Source organism: Notamacropus eugenii, chromosome 3 (assembly GCF_028372415.1).
Source record: "Notamacropus eugenii isolate mMacEug1 chromosome 3, mMacEug1.pri_v2, whole genome shotgun sequence".
NCBI classification, from domain to species: Eukaryota; Metazoa; Chordata; class Mammalia; order Diprotodontia; family Macropodidae; genus Notamacropus; species Notamacropus eugenii.
In genome coordinates, this window is record NC_092874.1 from 279,188,664 (window position 1) to 279,208,020 (window position 19,357).

The following is a 19,357-nucleotide window of genomic DNA, read 5'->3' on the forward strand; positions in this document are numbered from 1 at the left end:
TGAGCCTCAATGTGCCCATCTGAAAAATGGGAATAATAGTAGCCTCTACCTTCCAGGGTCACTGTGAGGATTGAAGGAGAAAATGGATGCAAAGTGTTCTATAAATGGGAGCTTTTATTGTTATCAGGCCCTAGTAAAACAAAGATGTGGAAAGAGGATGGTTTTCTGCATCCTTTTGAAATAATCAACATTTTTAAAAAAAATTTCATCTCATGCCCATGTTCCCCCTATTTCTCCCACTATCCCACTTATTTTTTCCCCTAGATTATCCCTAGATTCTCAGGAGGAAATAAAAAAGGGAAAATTCTATTGAACATTGAGATTTGGTTTATTCTGTGTTTTTTTTAATTGAAAACTGTTTAGGACTGATCTATTTATTTCTTTAATCTAACACCCCTCTTCAGAAAGTTCAACCTGATAATGAGATTGTTGCTGACCTGATAATGTTCCTGTGGCAGAAATGCAAAATGGGAATCCAGCGGATCTATTCACCCAAAATGGAATATTTCAAGTTTGTCCAGAAAGTCAAAGCTAACAAAGTATTGCTTTTTCTTTCTCTTATGCTTCTCTTTGTGTGGTTATAGTTGATTATACTTAGTCTAGGTTAAAATTCACATTTCAAAAGTAAAGGGGATATTTTTGGTCTATATTCAATAATCATCATCGTCATGAAATACTATGTGCCAGGCAGTATGCCAAGCACTAGGGATGCAAAGGATGACAAAAATGCTCCCTACCTTTAAGGAACTCACAGGCTAAAAAGCTCAACCCATTTCAATGGCATATAATTTTTAATGTTTTTGATGTGTAGAGACACCCTCAGAGGCACACAAAGACAAAAATGAAACAGTTTCTGCTCTCAGGGAGCTTACATTCTGTTGGGAAGGGAGTGGGGAAAGATGGTTTGTCCTAGTGCTGGAAGAAACCTCAGAAATTATCTAGTCTAACCCCCCCACCATTTTACTGATGAGGAAACTGAGGTCTGGAGAGATTTCCCCAAAGTCACACAGGTGGTAAGGGACAGATAGAGGATTTCAACTCCAAATCCAATGCCCCCCTTTGTCTTTCTACAATGGAAGCAGGAAAAAGAATGATGAGGTGAGGAATCAGCTAGTCACCCATTTTGACTAACACTTCAAACTTACATTATGTGTGTCTCTTAAGACCCTGTATCCTTAAAATTAATGCCAAGTGATCTTAGGTTTGCAAGTGTCTCATCCCCCCCCCCTTTTTTGGTTGGAGAGACAAAGCATGAAGAAAAGCATATTTTTCAGATCATACCAACCAAGATAGATCCGTAGAGGAATTGGATAATAAAGAACACAGGGAACAAAATATCAAATTTCCGTCTTGTTTACAAGTAATACATGTAGATTATTGTCAAGAGAGAATTCAGGCGAGTGGAAAAGTACTGAAACAATTCCCTCGAGTTTATCACTTAAAGGATTAGGAGATTATAATAGCTAATTTTCTTATAATCCTGAAGTCAGTTAAGTTTCGGAACATGAGGTGGCATAGAAGCCAAGTCATCGTTAGCTTACCTACAGTGATGATGGGGGAATCTCTATTATACCTTTTGTCCCATCTTGGGTCTTCCAAGAAAATATTTTATCTCAGCCCTCTTGCCCTTGGTGAGCTACAGAATAAGTCAGTCTGTGGCCCATCCACTCCATCTCTTCCCAAGAGAACCTGAGGTTGTTTAGACTATGTGTTTGTTTCCAGCTTCATGACTCTGGGCAGGTCACTTAGACTCTTAGCTCTTGCTCTAGGCAACTCTGTAAGACTAGAAGTTGCTGAGAATGGGCCAACATGCCCTGGTGGAGGGAGTTTCTTTTCCTGGTAGTTCCCCATACCAGAGAAATCGCAGGACTAGTCCTTGTCTCATTTGTGTACTTATATGTGAACCACCAAACAAAGGATAATCCATGTTGTTTTAGCTTGATTGTTCACTGTTTTCTTTCCTTAGTGGATTCATCTGCTTTGGCAGATAAATGAGATGATTCATTCTTGTCAAACAGAAGACATCAACCCTGTTGTTGTGGCTGAAGTCTCATTACGACTAAGTGAAATATTGGAAACTTTAGGAAACCCAGAAAAAAATTTTAAAAAAAATTCAGGTAAAGTATCAGAGGAGATAATTTGAAGATTATTCGGACAAACGAGCATGGGGATGAGATCAAGGCACTTATTGTCACTTGATGATACCATATCTTTGGAGTCTGGCCTTACACTTAAGAGTGGTATGGCCCTGGGTGAGTCTTTCTTCAGCTTCAGCTTCTTAATAAAAGGGGGTATGGTATGGGGTGATAATGGGGTTGTTATGAGGATCAAAGGAGACAATGCATGTAAAATATTTTGCATAAACTAACCATTATTATTATCTTGGTAGTAGCTGGGTGTTGAAATTACAAAACTAAGTTGTAAGATGAGAGCAGATACTATATTACTCATTTTGGAATTTGTGATGATAGAGGGTTGAAAGTTGAAGTTTTTCTTTGCTTAAGCAATCTTTTTTTTTTAAAGTGATAGCAAAAATAAACATCTACAATATATTACAAGGGAATTATTTAAAATCCTTTAGAAAATAAACCGTGCTGTATGAGACACAAACATGTAATTTGTGAACATTCCCATACATAGGAACTAACCTGTCCCTCTCTTCACCTTCCCTAAAGCTTTCCTACTCTCCCCCACTTTTCTTTCTTCACCCCACCCTCATCAAGAGAAATCAAGCTATCCTGGTCTAGTGGCACCAACAGGAGGCTGATAAGGAGAATGTATGACAAGGTGTCTTTTTCCCTATTCAACTCAACAAATGTTTAGTAAGCACCTACTGTGTGCAATGTCCTGGTGATAGTTACTGTCTACAAAAAAGGAAACCATTGCTGACTTCCAGAAGCTTGTGTTTTTCCAGTTTTCTTTCATCTCTTATTCTCCTTTAAGGTTATACACATAATACAGTTTTCCATAAATCAACCAGCAAACATTTATTAACTACCTGGTATGTGATATCTCCTACACTAGATGCTTTATTTTTGACCCAAATACAAAAAGTGAGTGGGTCTTTGCCTTATAGTCTACCAAGGATCATCGTGTACACATATAATTAAATACCAAATATCTCCTAAGTAAATAGAAGGAGGAATGGGTGGAGAGGCGGTGCCAAGAATGTCATAATGCGGGAAGTAACTCCTGAAGGAAGGGAATTGATTAGCAGAACTGGAGGTGGTGGTGGTGGTAGTAGTAGTGTGGTGGGGCTCTGTCGATGGGGTGGGGGAGCATTTGCCTGGTCCTTCAAGTGTGTCAAGAGGACTAGAGTGTAACAAATGCAGGAAACTTGGCTGAAGTCAGGCTTTACATGCTAAACAAGAATTTGTATTTTATAATAAGGAAGGCTATAAAGCTTTGTGGGTTAGCCTTTTCATGGCTCACATTTCAGTTAGTTTGACCATAGGCAATTTATTTTTAAATTTTAATTTCCCTTTATCTCTTTTACAATTTTTAAAAATAAATTACTGTAAATTCCTAATTTCTATCCACCAACCATGCCCATCACTAGAACTCTTCTTACAGCAAAGTTAAGCAAAACAGATCAGTACCTTGACCATGTTTGACACCTGATGCTTCATTCTGGACCTAGAGTTCAACATGTCTCTTGTGAGACAGGGGAGCCATGCTTCACTCTCTGAACCCTTGATCACTGGGTTGATCTAAATCCTGAAGTCTTTCAGTATCCTTTTCCTTTACTCTATTGTGGTACAGTAGTATTTCCTCATACTCCTGTTCTCCTGCTTCTGCTTACTTTGTTCCACATCAGTTCATACAAGGCTTCCCGAATTTCTCTGAATTCTTTAGATTTATAATTTCTCATGACATGATTACACTCCATTGCATCCATATCTCTGTTTGTCCAGCCATTGTCTAGTCATTGCTTCCCCACATTCTTTCCATTTCTTTGCTGCTATGAAAAATACTGCTATAAGTATTTTTGTATACTTAGGGCCTTTTCCTCTTGCTTTGGCTTCTTTAGAGGATGCACCTGTCAGTCTAGTGGTCTAGTGTCATTATTGTCAGTAGTATCATTGGATCAAAAGATTTATACAGTTTAGTGAATTTTCTAGTATAATTCCAAATGAATTTTCAGCACAGCTGGACCAGTTCACAAGACCATCAACAGTCAGTTAGTATACCTGTCTTCATCCAACTCCTCCATCAATTTTTTGACATTAACATTTTTACCTTCTGTAATTTTTGCCAATCTAATGGATATAAGGTGAGATCCCAGTTAGTTTCATCTGCACGTCTCTTATTAATAATTTTTGGAGCCTTGTTTTCTAAGATTGCTGATTGCTTCCATTTTTTCTTCTTTTGAAAGCTTCTTGTTGGGATTCTTTGACAGATTATTTCTTAGGGGAATGACTCCTGTTTTTTATTTATTCGTATCAACCACTTTTTAAAAAATGCACATCTAAATACTTGTTAACCATTTTCTTCCTGCCCCTCTCACCCAATTGCTTTAGGAATATTCCCCTTTTCCTCCCTCTGCTTCCTTCTCTTCCTCTTTCTCTCATTCTCTCTCCCTTTCCTGCTCTATCTCTTTATTCTTTTATGAAACAAATGAATCTCCTTTCTCCCCAGGCATGAGAAATTGAAAGGTAGTTGTGACTTTTTCTAACAAGGATAAAGGAATTCCTGAGTTTTAATGAAATTAGACATAAAGTAATAATTCTATCAAACCTTAAGACTTGAAAATATCCCCAAATCCTCTTTAGCATTTTCATAAGTACTAATCTATTACCTTGGACTCCTTTAATTCAGCTTGCTTTTCTTCAAGTGCAAGCATTCAAGGATTTAAATTTCCTATTCATTTCCTCTTCACTTTTCTCCTATTTTGTCTGATTGCTAATTTTGCAACAGAATTCTTTATTATGTTTTTGTGGTAAGTATACGGTATTTTGGCAACATGAATTTAAATATTGGGGCTTTTAAAAATGTGTTATGTTCCAAAGGACCAGAATGCAAATGTGCCTTGGATGCAGACAGTCCTGAATAATAATAATTCACATTTCTATCATGCTTTACAATTTATAAAAATACTTACAACAACCCTGACAGGCAGTTAGAGTAAATATAATTATTAATAGATGAGGAAACTGAGACTAAGAGGTTAAGTGACTTGCTGATGATCATATAACAAGTAAGTGGTGCAGCTGACACTGGAAACCAGGTCTTATGATCCCAAAAATGTGTCTATGGTATTGAATTAAAATAGTTAGCATTTAACATTTATAAAATATTTGCAGAAGTGCCTTTTTTCCTGACTTGGATATATAAATTCTACTATATTGGCTAAATCCAATTCAAGTCAACAAACATTTGTTTAGGACCTATTATGTACATAGTAATATGCTAGACTCGAGGTGGATTAAAAAGACTGATAAGACATGGTTAGGCAGCTACAGTCTAGGAAGGGAGAGAATGATAATACTTGTATCAATTGCTGCTACTGCTGGTTCTTCACGCTTGAGGAGGACCAAAATAGCATCATGATGTCAGAGTACTCACATCAGCACTTTGTACATAGAGGGCACTCGATAAATAGTTAGTTGGTAAATTAGATCGATAATCACTTGTCAGAAACAAAGGATCATTTTAAAATCTTATATTGTGAAGGATCTGTGAGTTTGTTGATGTTAATAATTCTACTGGCATAGAATTCCCAAGTATTTTAACTTCATCCTTTGTGGGTCTTGGCTGGGGCCTCCCATAGAGGATCTACCCAACATGTTGGAGGTCTTGAAACATTTCCAAACTATCAGTGTGACATTTAGTTTGTTTTCTAATCACACATTTTCTTGATGTATTTCATTACATTTGACTTGTTCAGTGGTCACCATTGTTGATATTCTCCAACCCGATTATACTCATTATTCATTTCTCCGCTGGTGTTTGGGTCATCTTTAAAAATTTGATTTTTGGGGGTGAAATTATGGATATTTATGATTCTCAGTCACATAGCATCATCAGAGTATTCTTCCTTAAATATATGGATTTTACATTGTATGTAATCTTTATGAATAAGACATACCTATGTAAATATATAATATATGCACATATTTAGATCTATATAGACATGTACACATGTGTACGTATGTGTGTGAGTGTGTATGTATGTAATATATAGGAGAGAAAGAAAGAAGAAGGAGGGGAGAGAGAGAGAGAATCATGTGTATGTATTTTTGGAGTGTGAAATAGCTTTGACCATTAACAATGATGCATAATTTCTAAATGAAATTTGCTGTCTCTTATTCCGTTCTGGACCAGCTTATTGTTCATTTGAAATGAACTAAATCAATGTGTTGCCTATTTAGTTATTTGTCATAATCTAGGTAATATGAATTCTTGTTAAATAGTCACTTTAGTTGACCAATTGCAATGGGAAAAATAATAACTTTAATAACCTTGATTCAAAATAACTATTAGAAAGCTACAATTGGCTTGGAAAAATTGATGAGCTTATTAGGCATGTCTTCTGGTTTTTCTCTCTGCCTTTTGGCTCATTGTTTCTACTAAAGGGTTGTGGTGAAACAAACAGGTGAGAGCTTGCTCTTTCTTGTAACTCTAGTAAAAGGCTTCATTTTTATATATTTTGTTTCTCATGACATTCCCATTCCTCAGTTAACTTGAATAATTAAGAGCTGGCTATAGAGACAAATTGAATTAATTCAGATTAATTTTAAAGTAGTTCAGAAGCGAGAAACCCCATGCCATGTTAAGTCCCTCAGTGTTATCTTAAGTGTTACATACTGTTTCCTTTATTTGTTTATGGGTGACTAGACAAAGTATGAGAGAGAGACTGAGAAAATTTTGAAAAAAAAAGCAAAACACGAAAACAACCAGAACCAGCTCCATTTAAAACAGTATAACTTTGTATAAGAAAAGGATCAATGATCAGCATCCCTGAAATAATATTTAATACCTTAAACTTGATTTCTCCCTCCTCTTTCTTGGCTTTGGGGAAAGAATTTTATTTGTGGAAACAGAAGTTTTTAATCTGACCAATTCTGGACCATAAATTTCACAAGATTTTTCATCCAAAAGCTGTTTTTGTTTCAAAACACTGGGCCAACATTATATTTTTTAAAAAAATAATATATTATGAAACATAAAATATTTTAAAACATGTAATAAATATTAAAATATGATTTTTTAAAGTTAAGAGGAAATGCCTCTTACTATAAAGCTGAGACATTCATTCAAGCTACTGTTTTCTTTTTTTTTAAAATTAATTTATTTAAGTTTTCAACATTCATTTCCACAAAATTTTGGGTTCCTAATATTCTCCCCATTTCTCCCCTCCCCCCTTCCCAAAATGCCAAGAATTCTAATTGCCCCTATCACCAATCTGTCCTCCCTTCTAATATCCCTCCCTTCCCTTATCCCCATCTTCTCTTTTGTCCTGTAGGGCAAAATAACTTTCTATACCCAATTACCTGTATTTCTCATTTCCTAGTTGTGTGCAAGAACAATACTCAACAGTTGTTCCTAAAACTTTGAGTTCCAACTTCTCTTCCTCCCTCCCTCCTCACCCATCCCCTTTGGGAAGGCAAGCAATTCAATATAAGCTATATATGTGTAGTTTTGCAAATGACTTCCATAATAGTCGTGTTGTGTAAGACTAACTATATTTCCCTCCATCCTATCCTGCCCCCCATTGCTTCTGCTCTCTCTTTTGACCCTGTCCCTCCCCAAGAGTGTTGACTTCAAATTGCTCCCTCCTCCCATTGCCCTCCCTTCCATCATCCCCCCACCCTGCTTATCCCCTTCTCCCCCACTTTCCTGCATTGTAAGATAGGTTTTCATACCAAAATGAGTGTGCATTTTATTCCTTCCTTTAATTGAATGTGATGAGAGTAAGCTTCATGTTTTTTCTCTTACCTCTCTGCTTTTTCCCTCCACTGAAAAGTCTTTTACTTGCCTCTTTTATGAGAGATAATTTGCCCCATTCCATTTCTCCCTTTCTTCTCCCAACATATTTCTCTCCCACCCCTTAATTTCATTTTTTAAAAATGTGATCCCATGCTATTCAATTCACCTTGTGCTCTCTCTCTCTCTCTCTCTCTCTCTCTCTCTCTCTCTCTGTATGTGTGTGTATGTGTGTGTGCATGTGTGTGTATGTAATTTCACCAACTACCCAGATACTGAAAAAAGTTTCAAGAGTTACAAATATTGTCTTTCCATGTAGGAATGCAAACAGTTCAACTTTAGTAAGTCCCTTATGATTTCTCCTTGCTGTTTACCTTTTCATGCTTCTGTTGATTCTTGTGTTTGAAAGTCACATTTTCTTGTCAGCTCTGGTCTTTTCATTGAGAATGCTTGAAAGTCCTCTATTTCATTGAAAGACCATTTTTTCCCCTGAAGTATTATACTCAGTTTTGCTGGGTAGGTGATTCTTGGTTTTAGTCCTAGTTCCTTTGACTTCTGGAATATCATATTCCATGCCCTTTGGTCCCTTAATGTAGAAGCTGCTAGATCTTGTGTTATCCTGGTTGTATCTCCACAACACTTGAATTGTTTCTTTCTAGCTGCTTACAATATTTTCTCCTTGACTTGGGAGCTCTGGAATTTGGCCACAATGTTCCTAGAAGTTTCTTTTTTGGATCTCTTTCAGGAGGTGATTGGTAGATTCTTTCAATATTTATTTTGCCCCCTGGTTCTAGAATATCAGGGAAGTTTTCCTTGATAATTTCATGAAAGATGATGTCTAGGCTCTTTTTTTGATCATGGCTTTCAGGTAGTCCCATAATTTTAAATTATCTCTCCTGGATCTATTTTCCAGGTCAATTGTTTTTCCAATGAGATATTTCACATTATATTCCATTTTTTCATTCTTTTGGTTTTGTTTTGTGATTTCTTGGTTTCTCATAAAGTCATTAGCCTCCATCTGTTCCATTCTAATTTTTAAAGAACTGTTTTCTTCATTGATCTTTTGAACCTCCTTTTCCATTTAGCTAATTCTGCTTTTGAAAGCATTCTTCTCCTCATTGGCTTTTTGAATCTCATTTGCCAATTGAGTTAGCCTATTTTTCAAGGTGTTATTTTCTTCAGCATTTTTTTGGGTCTCCTTTAGCAAGGTGTTGACCTGCTTTTCATGCTTTTCTTGCATCTCTCTCATTTTTCTTCCCAATTTTTCCTCCACCTCTCTTACTTGATTTTTCAAAATCCTTTTTGAGCTCTTCCATGGCCTGAGACCATTGAATATTTTGGATGTTTGGGATGCAGATGCCTTGACGTTTATGTCTTTCCCTGATGGTAAGCATTGTTCTTCCTCATCAGAAAGGATGGGAGAAGATCATCTGTTCACCAAGAAAGTAATCTTCTATAGTCTTATTTTTTTTCACTTTTTTGGACATTTTCCCAACCAGTTACTTGACTTTTGGGTCTTTTGTCAAGAGTAGGGTATACTCTGGGAATCTGTAAGATCTCAGTTCCTCCAAGGTGGCACAATCAAGTGTGCACACTGGTCTGGGAGCGGGGAGGGATTTTTGTGCCCAGAATCTTAGCAGAGTTTCCTCTCCACAGCTACCTTGCCTCCAGTTCTGCCAAGCCACCACTGGGGGCTGAGATTAGTGTGAAATAAATATCAGCTCCCTCAGGGCCTCTACACAGGGCTGAGGTAAGAATGGGCTGCTCAGTGCTCCCAGGGCTCCCAGTGCTCCCATCCAACAATGGATGTGGGCTGCTGTGGGGACTGCTGCCTGCCCGTTGTGACCTCTGTGGCAGCTGCCTGAGGCTGGAAGTATGGGAAGACTCTTCTCCCTTCCTGGCCAGCTGAAAAAACCCTGTCACTGACCTTTGGCACTTGTGTGTTGAGGGATCTTTGAACCCCCTGCTGCTGCTGCAACTGGGGATTCCACACTGGAGATTCCGCCCCTGAGGTGTCCTCCTCCCAGAGCAGTGCCTCGAGGCCAAGGCTGGGCTAGGTTCAGCTCCATGTCCAGTGCAACAGACGTTTTGTGGGCCTTTCAGGTCACCCTAGGCTGGAAATCTCCTCCACTCTGTTGTTCTCCACTTCTGCTGCTCCAGAATTTGTTGAGAGTCCCTCTCTACAGGTATTTTATGGGCTGTGTGGGGAGACCCTGCATATGTGTGTCTTTCTACTCCACCATCTTGGCTTCGCCCCCCAAGCTACTGTTTTCTTATTTCATTTTTTCCATTTCTGGGATATGTTCATCAATTTGGGTTTTAACATCATGTAAGGTTGATAGAAAATATTTTTTCCCTGCGTCCAGCATATCACCAAACCTCTTCAAATACTGGAGGAAATTTTTGAAAAAAATCACTTGATAGTTTGCTCAGACTGATATCTCTCTTCCTTTGGTTTTTCCCCAAAAGAGAAAATCATTTGTCTGCTGTTTATCAGTTAACCACTCAAAATGTTATTGAAGACATTTCTTTGCTTAAAAAACACACCCTTTAAAGGTTACCTAAATAAAGAATCTTAACCTCTTTTGTGTCCTGGACCCTTTGGCATAGTCTGGTTAAGCCTATGAGCCCCTTCTCACAATCATGTTTTTTTAAGGCATGCTATAAGATAAAATGCAAAGGATTACAAGGAAAGGCAAAGAAAGGCTAATGAAAATAAAGATGTAATTTTTCCCTATCCAAGTTCATGGACATCCTGAAATCTATTCATGGGCCCCAGATAAAGAACCTGTAATGAATATAATGTTGACCAGTACTGCAATATATAATTATATTATAATCTAATATCATCTGCTATATGATAATATATTGTTTTATTATATTATATGGCTGTGACCACAAAATAGTTTTTGATCTAACAAATAGTAAAAGTCTGGTGGCTGTCTGAAGTATTCCATACAAAAGAAAATGTTTGGATGATCTTGTATTTTTCAAAATATCACTTGGCAAAATCAATGGGTAAAAGGTCAATATTGCATGGAGCAAATTCTTAAAAAACACATTTTCTTGATATCTGTTCTTTTTACATCACTTACATTTCCCATTATATATCTATATATGACACCAGAGAGTCATCTTGTAACAGAGAATAAAAAAAGAGGAAAATAGTATTTTAGCAAAACTAACCAACAGTTTGAAAAAAGTTTGATATCCTCTGTAGTGTTCCACTGCCATTGTCCCCAGTCTCTGTAAAAAGATTGGGGTGCCATTTCATATCTTGTTTGAGATGAAATTCAGTCTTTTTCACTTCATAGTTTTTAGTTTTAGTTGTTTTATTACTTTTCCATTTACATTGTTTTGGTTTTTGTGAACATTTTATCAGTTCTACACACTTTACTTCACATCGGTTTATATAAATCTTCTCATGCTTTTCTGTAGTCATCATATCCATCCAGTAACATTTCAATATCATATGCCATGATGTGTTTCATTGTCCCCTAGTCTGTGGGCATCTTCTTTGTTTCCAGTTCTTTGTTGCCACAAAAAGTGCTGCTATAAATATTTTGACATAAATGAAGCTTTTATTTTTGATCACTGACTTGAGGTACTAGTAATGCAATTTCTGTGTCAAAATGTATTGTCACTTTGGTCATTTTTTGCCTCATAATTTCAAATTGATTTCTGGAATGACTGGATACATTCATAGCCAGGATGAAGGAATTGCAAAAGTATTTCTGCAACATGGATACTTTGTTGGAATTTGCAATAATCTCTATCTGTAACAATTACTAGCTGCCCAAAGAACATTTCCCAGACAATTTCTACAAAATGTATGAGAGCATGAAGTACTCAGATCATTTAAAAATGGAGAGAATTAATTCATCCTTAAAATTATGTGTTTTGTACTTTGTAGCATGTCCCATAAAGATCTTTACCCAAGTCTGGATCTTTTGTGTCCTTTAGCTTTTTCAAATTGTTATAATCTACAAATGGTCCTGTTTCCTTCCTGGCCACCACCCTTCTCCTTCTCTTCTTTCTTTTCCTTCCTTCTTTTCCATCCCCAACCCCATCCTTTCCTTGCTTGAGACTAAGATGTCCTGAAGGATGCGGAGACACTTTTTGGGCAATGTGCATTCTTCATTTGTTTTTCCCTGGATGGATTGCTAGACTGTCTTTCAGAAGGAGCAGTAGTAATTCTGCAATCAGAACAATGTCATCTTAGATGGAAACATCTGTAGGACTTCACCATCTATAAGAACCCCTTTTCCTCTTAACCTCTCTCTAGATATCCTTCATGATGGTGGTGAATATCTCTAGCAAACATTTCTTTCCTTGTTTTATGCCTTGCATGTTATTGAAATTCAAGAGACTCATTCAACAGATTTGTCCCTGTGATTATATGCATGTTATCTTGCATAATATTGAAATATACATGAAAGACTCCTTGTCAGAAGTGAATTTTCATGAATATTTTGCTTTACTGGATTAAATGCATTAAAAAAAAATCTACAAACTAGCCCTATGAGAGCTTTTCCCCCTTTTCCTTTTATTTTTTTTAATGTTTATTTATTTATTTTTAGTTTTCAACATTCATTTCCACAAAATTTTGAGTTCTACATTTTCTCCCCATCTCTCCCCTCTCTCCACCCCAAAACACCAAGCATTCTGATTACCCTTCTCACCAATCTACCCTCCCTTCTAATACCCCCTCCCTTCCCTTGTCCCCATCTTCTCTCTTGTCTTGTAGGGCAAGATCAATTTCTGTACTCCATTACCTGTATTTCTTATTTCCCAGTTGTATGCAAAAACAATTCTCAATTTGATTCAGATCAGCTGCTCAATTCACCCAAGGGCTTTAGGGTGAGGGCTTCACAAATGAAGGCTGCCACTGCTGCCTGGGGCTAGGGTTAGTGGAGGACCCTGCTGCCTTGTCACTGAGGTGAAAAAGCTTTCTTACTGACTTTTGAAGCTGCCTTTGGCATTTGTGGGTTGAGGGATCTGAGAACTGCTGCTACTGCTCGGGATTCCACCCCTAAGGCCTGTTCTGACCCTGTCCCTGCTGCACTGAGCAGACAAGGCTGGGCTGGGTTCCATGGGCTGTGCTCCACTCCATGCCCCATGAGATTGACCTTTCCTGTCGGCCTTCTGGGTTACCTTGGCCTGGAAATCTCTTTCATCCTGTCGTTCTGTGGTTTCTGCTGCTCTAGAATTTGTTGAGAGTAATTTTTTACAGGTATTTTATGGGCTCTGGGGTAAGAGCTAGAGGATGTGCATCTGTCTATATTGCCATCTTGGCTCTGCCCCCTTTTCCTTTTAGTCAAGTTTTAAGGGGTCTTTAAAATGAATCCTTGAGATTCTATTGTCTCCAGGGTAGATTCCTTCCTGATATGCTTGGTCCTGCTCAGCTACTTTTCCAGGTTTCCTCTTGCTTAGAAACCATTTTCCTTCTTCAGATTGCTCATTATCTATTGAAGTTTTTGAAGCTTTTCTTCTAATCTGAGGTAACTAGTGGATAGTCTGATACATGTAGAAAGTGGATTCAACAAGGAGTCTTACATCACTAAATAAGCATTTTGTGTTACTTTTTTGGGGGAAATATTTGCTATTCACCATATTCAATATTCTCCAGTTTCCTTATTTAGGAAAGGAGGTGTACATGTGAGGATTCCATAAGCCTTTGACCTGTTTCAGATCTTAAGAATGACCTCTCCTTTCCAAAAAGTTTTGGAATAGTGAGTCTGTCCCATCAGCTGAGTGAAAACAAATATATCATTTTTCTTACCTCATTTTTGTCTGCTTGATAAATGCAAGTAGGGATGCACCCAATTCTTGAAAGAACTTACTGTTTACCTGCTGATGAAACATCAGGAAGGGATCATTGAAACTTTAGAAATCACCTAGTCCAACCCTCCCATTTTATGAATTTGGAAAACTGAGGTTCAGAAAAGTAGAGACATTGATATTTCCATTACATCAAGCCACCCCCTAAAGCAGAAAGCAGAAAGGAGTGGTTCATGTTGGCAGCAATTGTAGAGTTCCAGTAAAGGCACACCCTGGTTCTGCTGGGTGCTGAAAATGGAAAAAGATGATAATTAAAATAAACTTCCTACTATGATCTTGCATTGGTCAGGTTTACTGTTTTGGAGAGATGTAACCATGAGGCTAAACCTAAGGATACAGATTAGCTTATTTATCATGTAAGTAATCATGAGATCATAGACTGAGAATTAGAAGGGACCTCAGAGTCCAACAAGACCAATCCATCATTTTACTTATGAGGCAACTGAGGCTCAGGAGTGACTTGCTCAGGGTCACACAGGCAGCAAGCATCAAAAGCAGGATCTGAACCCAGACCGATGCTCTTTCTCTTGTAACATGCAGAGTGATTGTCTATATTTTACTGATGGATCAGAAACTATTATGTTGTAAGACTTTTGTTCGTTTCCATGTAGAAAATAATTTGGAGTATATATTATTATTGTAAACTAAATGCTATGGAGAAAAATCACTTCAGTTCCGCAAAGTTTTATTGAGTGATTACTGTATGCAGAGCACTGTTCTAAGGTGTTGAAAAGGCTGCAGAGGTCAATGTGCCTCCATTCTAGGAGAGGGATGTTAAATTCACACATAACTAGAATATAAAGTTATATGAAAGAGCTCAGGAGAGATACAAAGGATCCTGCCAGTAAATAGGAGGGGGGAAGAGGAGAAAGGGAATAGATATTTATTAGGCACCTGCTATGTGCCAGGTACCATGCTAATCACTTAATGTGATTTCCACAACACTCTGAGGTGGGTGTTTTTATTATCCTCATTTTACATATGAGGGAACTGAAGCAAACAGAGGTTCAGTGACTTACCCAGGGTCACATAGGTAGCAAATATTGTCTGAGGCTGGATCTGAACTTGGGTCTTCTTGACCCCAGGCCCCGCACTGCATCCCCTGTGCCACCTAGCTGGTGGAGGAGGTCTTCGGAGAGCTGAAAGGGGAAGATGAGGAAAAGCATCACTGAAAACATGGGAGTTGAGTTGGACAAGATATTAACTGGCCAAAGAGAGTTGTGGGAAGAGATGTTTTGGGGGGGGCAAGACAGGGCACTCTAGGAAGAAGGAATGAGATGAGAAAATGTAAGGAACTAGGAAACGTATAATATTCTGAGGTAATGGAGTGATGAGAGCATAGACTATGGAGATAATAAAGTTGGGTCAAGCTGGATAGAGTTTGGGCAAATCACATTCAGTTGGAATAAAGCCACTTTAGTACTGATTTTCCATTTTCCATTTTTTCCTCTAAAGGTTCTGGAAGCAAAATTAATATTGACCCTAGCTTCTTCCACAAAGGTTCTTCTGATGTTTTTCCAATATTAAAGGTACGATTTCTGGTCATTGTCTATACATAACATTTGAGAATACATGCAAAAAAAAATCCAAGGGATGTATATTATTGTACAATGCTAAACTTTTTTAGTTAAGGGTTGATTATGGAAAACTGTTTTTAAAAAATGGTTTTGAGAATTAGCAATGTCAGAATTAATTGGGTTCTTGATTTTTTAAAAAAAAATGTAATCCATCATGAAAAAAAAGACTGTTATTACTCTGGCCCTTAGCTACCTGTCATTTTACCCATATAGAGAGCTCTTGGTGAAGAAACTCCTTCCACCAATACAGAGTCCCCATCTGCCTAGAGCATGGTGAGGCCCAGCAACTTGCCCAGGGTGACATAAGCCATTAAGTATCAGTGACAAGACTTGAATCAAGTTTTGTTGACTTTGAGGCTGACCTTATCTCCACCATGCCATATTGCCTTTTTCATGTCTTCAAAAGAAATCAAGTGAAATCTCCAAATGATTTGGTGTTGTGAATTAGAACTTATACATGTGTGCTATGATTCTATATTTCTTATAATTTTCTGAACATTGCCTTTTTTATAGATCATGTTACAGTTAATGTTTTTGAACTATAACTAAATACTTTCGGAACTGAATTTAATGTGTGCAACCACTGACTTGCTATTAATGAAAGTTGTGTTTCATTTATAGGCTAGGTCTAGAGGAAGCCAGGGATATTTTTTAAGCTATTATAATGACTGATTAAGAAGTAATCAGTCAGATTGCTCATGGTGGCTTTAATTCAGTCGTTGAGACATTATCTAATCAACCACTTTCTCCTTGGTCCAAATTGAATTGAGAGTGGTTGATTATCCCTTCTTTAGGCATGACTGTAGTTTTGTATATCTCAATTAAGCAAATACTTTTTGGGCCCTTCCTTTGTACTCAGCAGTTCATTGGGCATCATGTCAAGCCCGAAGGATGAATACGCTATAGAAGGACTTTATAATCTTATTGGGGGAACTTACTTTTCAGTAAGGCAGCTAGGTGGCACAGTGAATAGAGCGTCGGGCCTGAGGTCAAGCAGATCATCTTCCTGAATTCAAATCTGGCCTCAGATACTGACTATGTGATCCTTTGGCAAGTTGCTTTACCCTGTTTGCCTCAGTTTCCTCATCTGTAAAATGAGCTGAAGAAGGAAATGGCAAACTGCTCCAGTATCTTTGCCAAGAAAACCCCAAATGGAGTCACCAAGAGTCAGACGTGATGGAAACTTACTGAATAATAACAACTTTTTAGTTGCATTTTTAGTAAGGCAAAAGATGCACATGAATTCTTCCTAGAGAAGTATATTCCACTCTCAATTACAATTGCTAGGAGTTCCTTACACTGAACCAAAATGTGCCTCTCTGTAATGTAATCCATTTATCTTGGGTCTCCCCTCTGGAGACAAATTTATTAAACCCACCCCTCTTCCATATAAAAACCCTTCAGATACTTGCTAACTTAGTGTCCCCACTAAGTCTTTTTTTAAAAATTATTTTATTTGTTTTCAGTGTTCTACAATCACTTCCATATATCTCAGAGTTTTTCCCTTTCTCCCCACCTCTTGCCCTACCTCCCCACTCCCTCCCTGAGACAGTATAGTTTTATATAGGTTCTACACATACATTCCTATTAAATACATTTTCACCTTAGTCATGTTGCACAGAAGAATTAAAACGAATGGGAGAAATCATAAAACAAACCAAAACATAACACAAAAAAATGATTTGCTTCATTCTGAGATAGAATTCCATAGTTCTTTCCCTGGATGTGGAAGGCATTTTGCCTTAAGAGACCATTGGGAATTATTTAAGTCCTTACATTTCAATGAAGTGCTAAGGCTACCAGAAAAATTCCTCACACACTGTGGTTGTTGCTGTGCACAAAGTTCTCTTGGTTCTACTCCTTTCACTTAGCATCAGATCATATAAGTTTTTCCAGGCCTCTCTGAAGTCATTTCTTATAGCACAATTGTATTCCATTACATTCATATACCACAATTTATTCAGCCATTCCCCAATTGATGAGCATCCCCTTGATTTCCAGTTCTTGACCACCATAAAGAGAGCTGCTATAAATACTTTTGTACATGTGGGACCCTTTCTCATTTTTATGATCTCTTTGGGATACAGTCCTAGAAGCAGTATTGCTGGATCAAAGGGTATGCACATTTTTGTAGCCCTTTGGGCATAGTTCCAAATTGCTCTCCAGAATGGTTGGATCAGCTCACAGCTCCACCAACAATGAATTAGTGTTCTGACTCTCCCACATCTTCTCCAACATTGATCATCATCGTGTTTTGTCATGTTAGCCAATTTGATAGGTGTGATGTGGTACCTCAGAGTTGTTTTGATTTGCTTCTCTCTAATAATAGTGATTTAGAGCATTTTTTTTCATATGACTATAGATACCTTTAATTTCTTCCTCTGAAAACTGCCTGTTCATATCCTTTGACCATTTATCAACTGGGGAATGACTTGTTTCACTAAGTCTTCTTTTCTCCTGGTTCCTGTAACTCATTTTTTATACACAATTCTGATCATTTGAGAATACATATTAAAAAATACTAATCTTTGTATTTGATTCTCATCATGTAAAAACTTCAAAATGTCAAGATTACAATGGTTTGCCTAATATATCTTTTTAAGGAATTTTATTGCACTAACCATTGAAGCAGGGTTCAAATGATTTGAGAGATTTAGGAAAATAATAGAGTTAGGTTTCACTCTAGCTTTTCCTTCATTGAATTAAAAAACTGTCATTTAGCATAGACATTGGTTGATTTAAAATAGATATAAGAGTCTGGGGTTGCTGGAAATTAGTCAAAATATCATTCATTGATTGAACATTATTAAAAATGAGTCAGGTTTGTTTTCTTATTCATTGGTATAGAAAACTTATTACCTATGAATAATTATCAGTGGCTACGTGAGGTTTTATTTTTCTTCCTTTTTATATATGGCAGCCCGTCTTTGGTAAATGCAAATACTTGTTTAGTAATAGCTTCTTAATGTACTGTTGTGCTTTCTTTTATATAGTAAATATAGCCCTAAACTGTGTATAAAATGTAGTTAAAATGTTCGAGGGCAGCGATGTCAATCCCTGTAGCCCATGTTAATTTAGGAAACCAAAAAACAGATTTCTATTCTATTATGTTTTGATATTATATTTTTAATTATTTTGTTAAACATTTCCCAATCACACTTTAATTTGATTCTGGTTGTACTTGGTCCACTGGCTCTGACACACACACACACATACGCACATACACACATACACACACATACACACACACATACACACATACACACACACATCCTGGCACACTATTCACAGATGGATTCTCTCTAGCTCAGCTCCTGCCACAGCTGACTTTCTTCTGTCATGGCTCTCTTCTCTACTTCCAGTGGCTATATTCCCTGGAGATACTTTCTGCTGTGACTGTCCCCGTGTTTCTGTAACTATTCCTTATTGAAGGCAGTGTCTCCTATTGGGGAAGTAGCTCCTCTGAAAGATGCCATAGCTGATGAGGGGGAGAAGAGAAAAATCTCCTCTTGTCCTTCATGCCCTCTGTGAGTTAGTGTGGTTCAGAGGTCATGCCTCCTGCCTTTACCATCTCTCAGGGATGGTTGCCTTTTTAAGGATCACCAGGGGCACAGTCAATCTTTGGCTAACCTGTGGCGAATTATCAGGGAAGCTTCAGTGCCTTCCACTCTAAGCTTACCTTCTTTCTGGCTGGGAGGGAAACAGCAACAGCTACTATTGATAATCACTCTTAAGCCAGGAGAGTTCAGAAAAGAACTCTTAGGCAGGGGCCTAATGTGGCTACTTCTTAAATAGGCCTACTAGATGAATGGGTGTTACCTCACCCTAAGTGAATACCTAAATAGACCTTGGCCTAAAGGACCCAAGGTCGCCCAGTGCATCCTGATGAATATCTGTTCACTGGATTCAGATGGCTCTGGAGGAGAAGTGAGGCTGGTGACCTGCACAGCCCTCTCTCACTCTAAACAAAGTCAAGTGCAAGTCATGTCATCATTTCTCTGATGGCATGGTCT

General features: G+C 37.7%; 1 protein-coding gene across 3 annotated transcripts in view; it reads left to right on the forward strand.

The window, feature by feature from the left end:
* The window catches only part of CFAP54 (cilia and flagella associated protein 54), a 313,535-nt gene that overhangs the window by 46,224 nt on the left and 247,954 nt on the right, over positions 1–19,357 (forward strand). For all 3 annotated transcript variants that reach the window (XM_072655644.1, XM_072655643.1, XM_072655642.1), the window contains exons 13-15: positions 405–539; positions 1,967–2,117; positions 15,223–15,296. In XM_072655644.1, the coding sequence (XP_072511745.1) occupies positions 405–539; positions 1,967–2,117; positions 15,223–15,296 (360 nt within the window). The remainder of the gene's footprint in view (positions 1–404; positions 540–1,966; positions 2,118–15,222; positions 15,297–19,357) is intronic.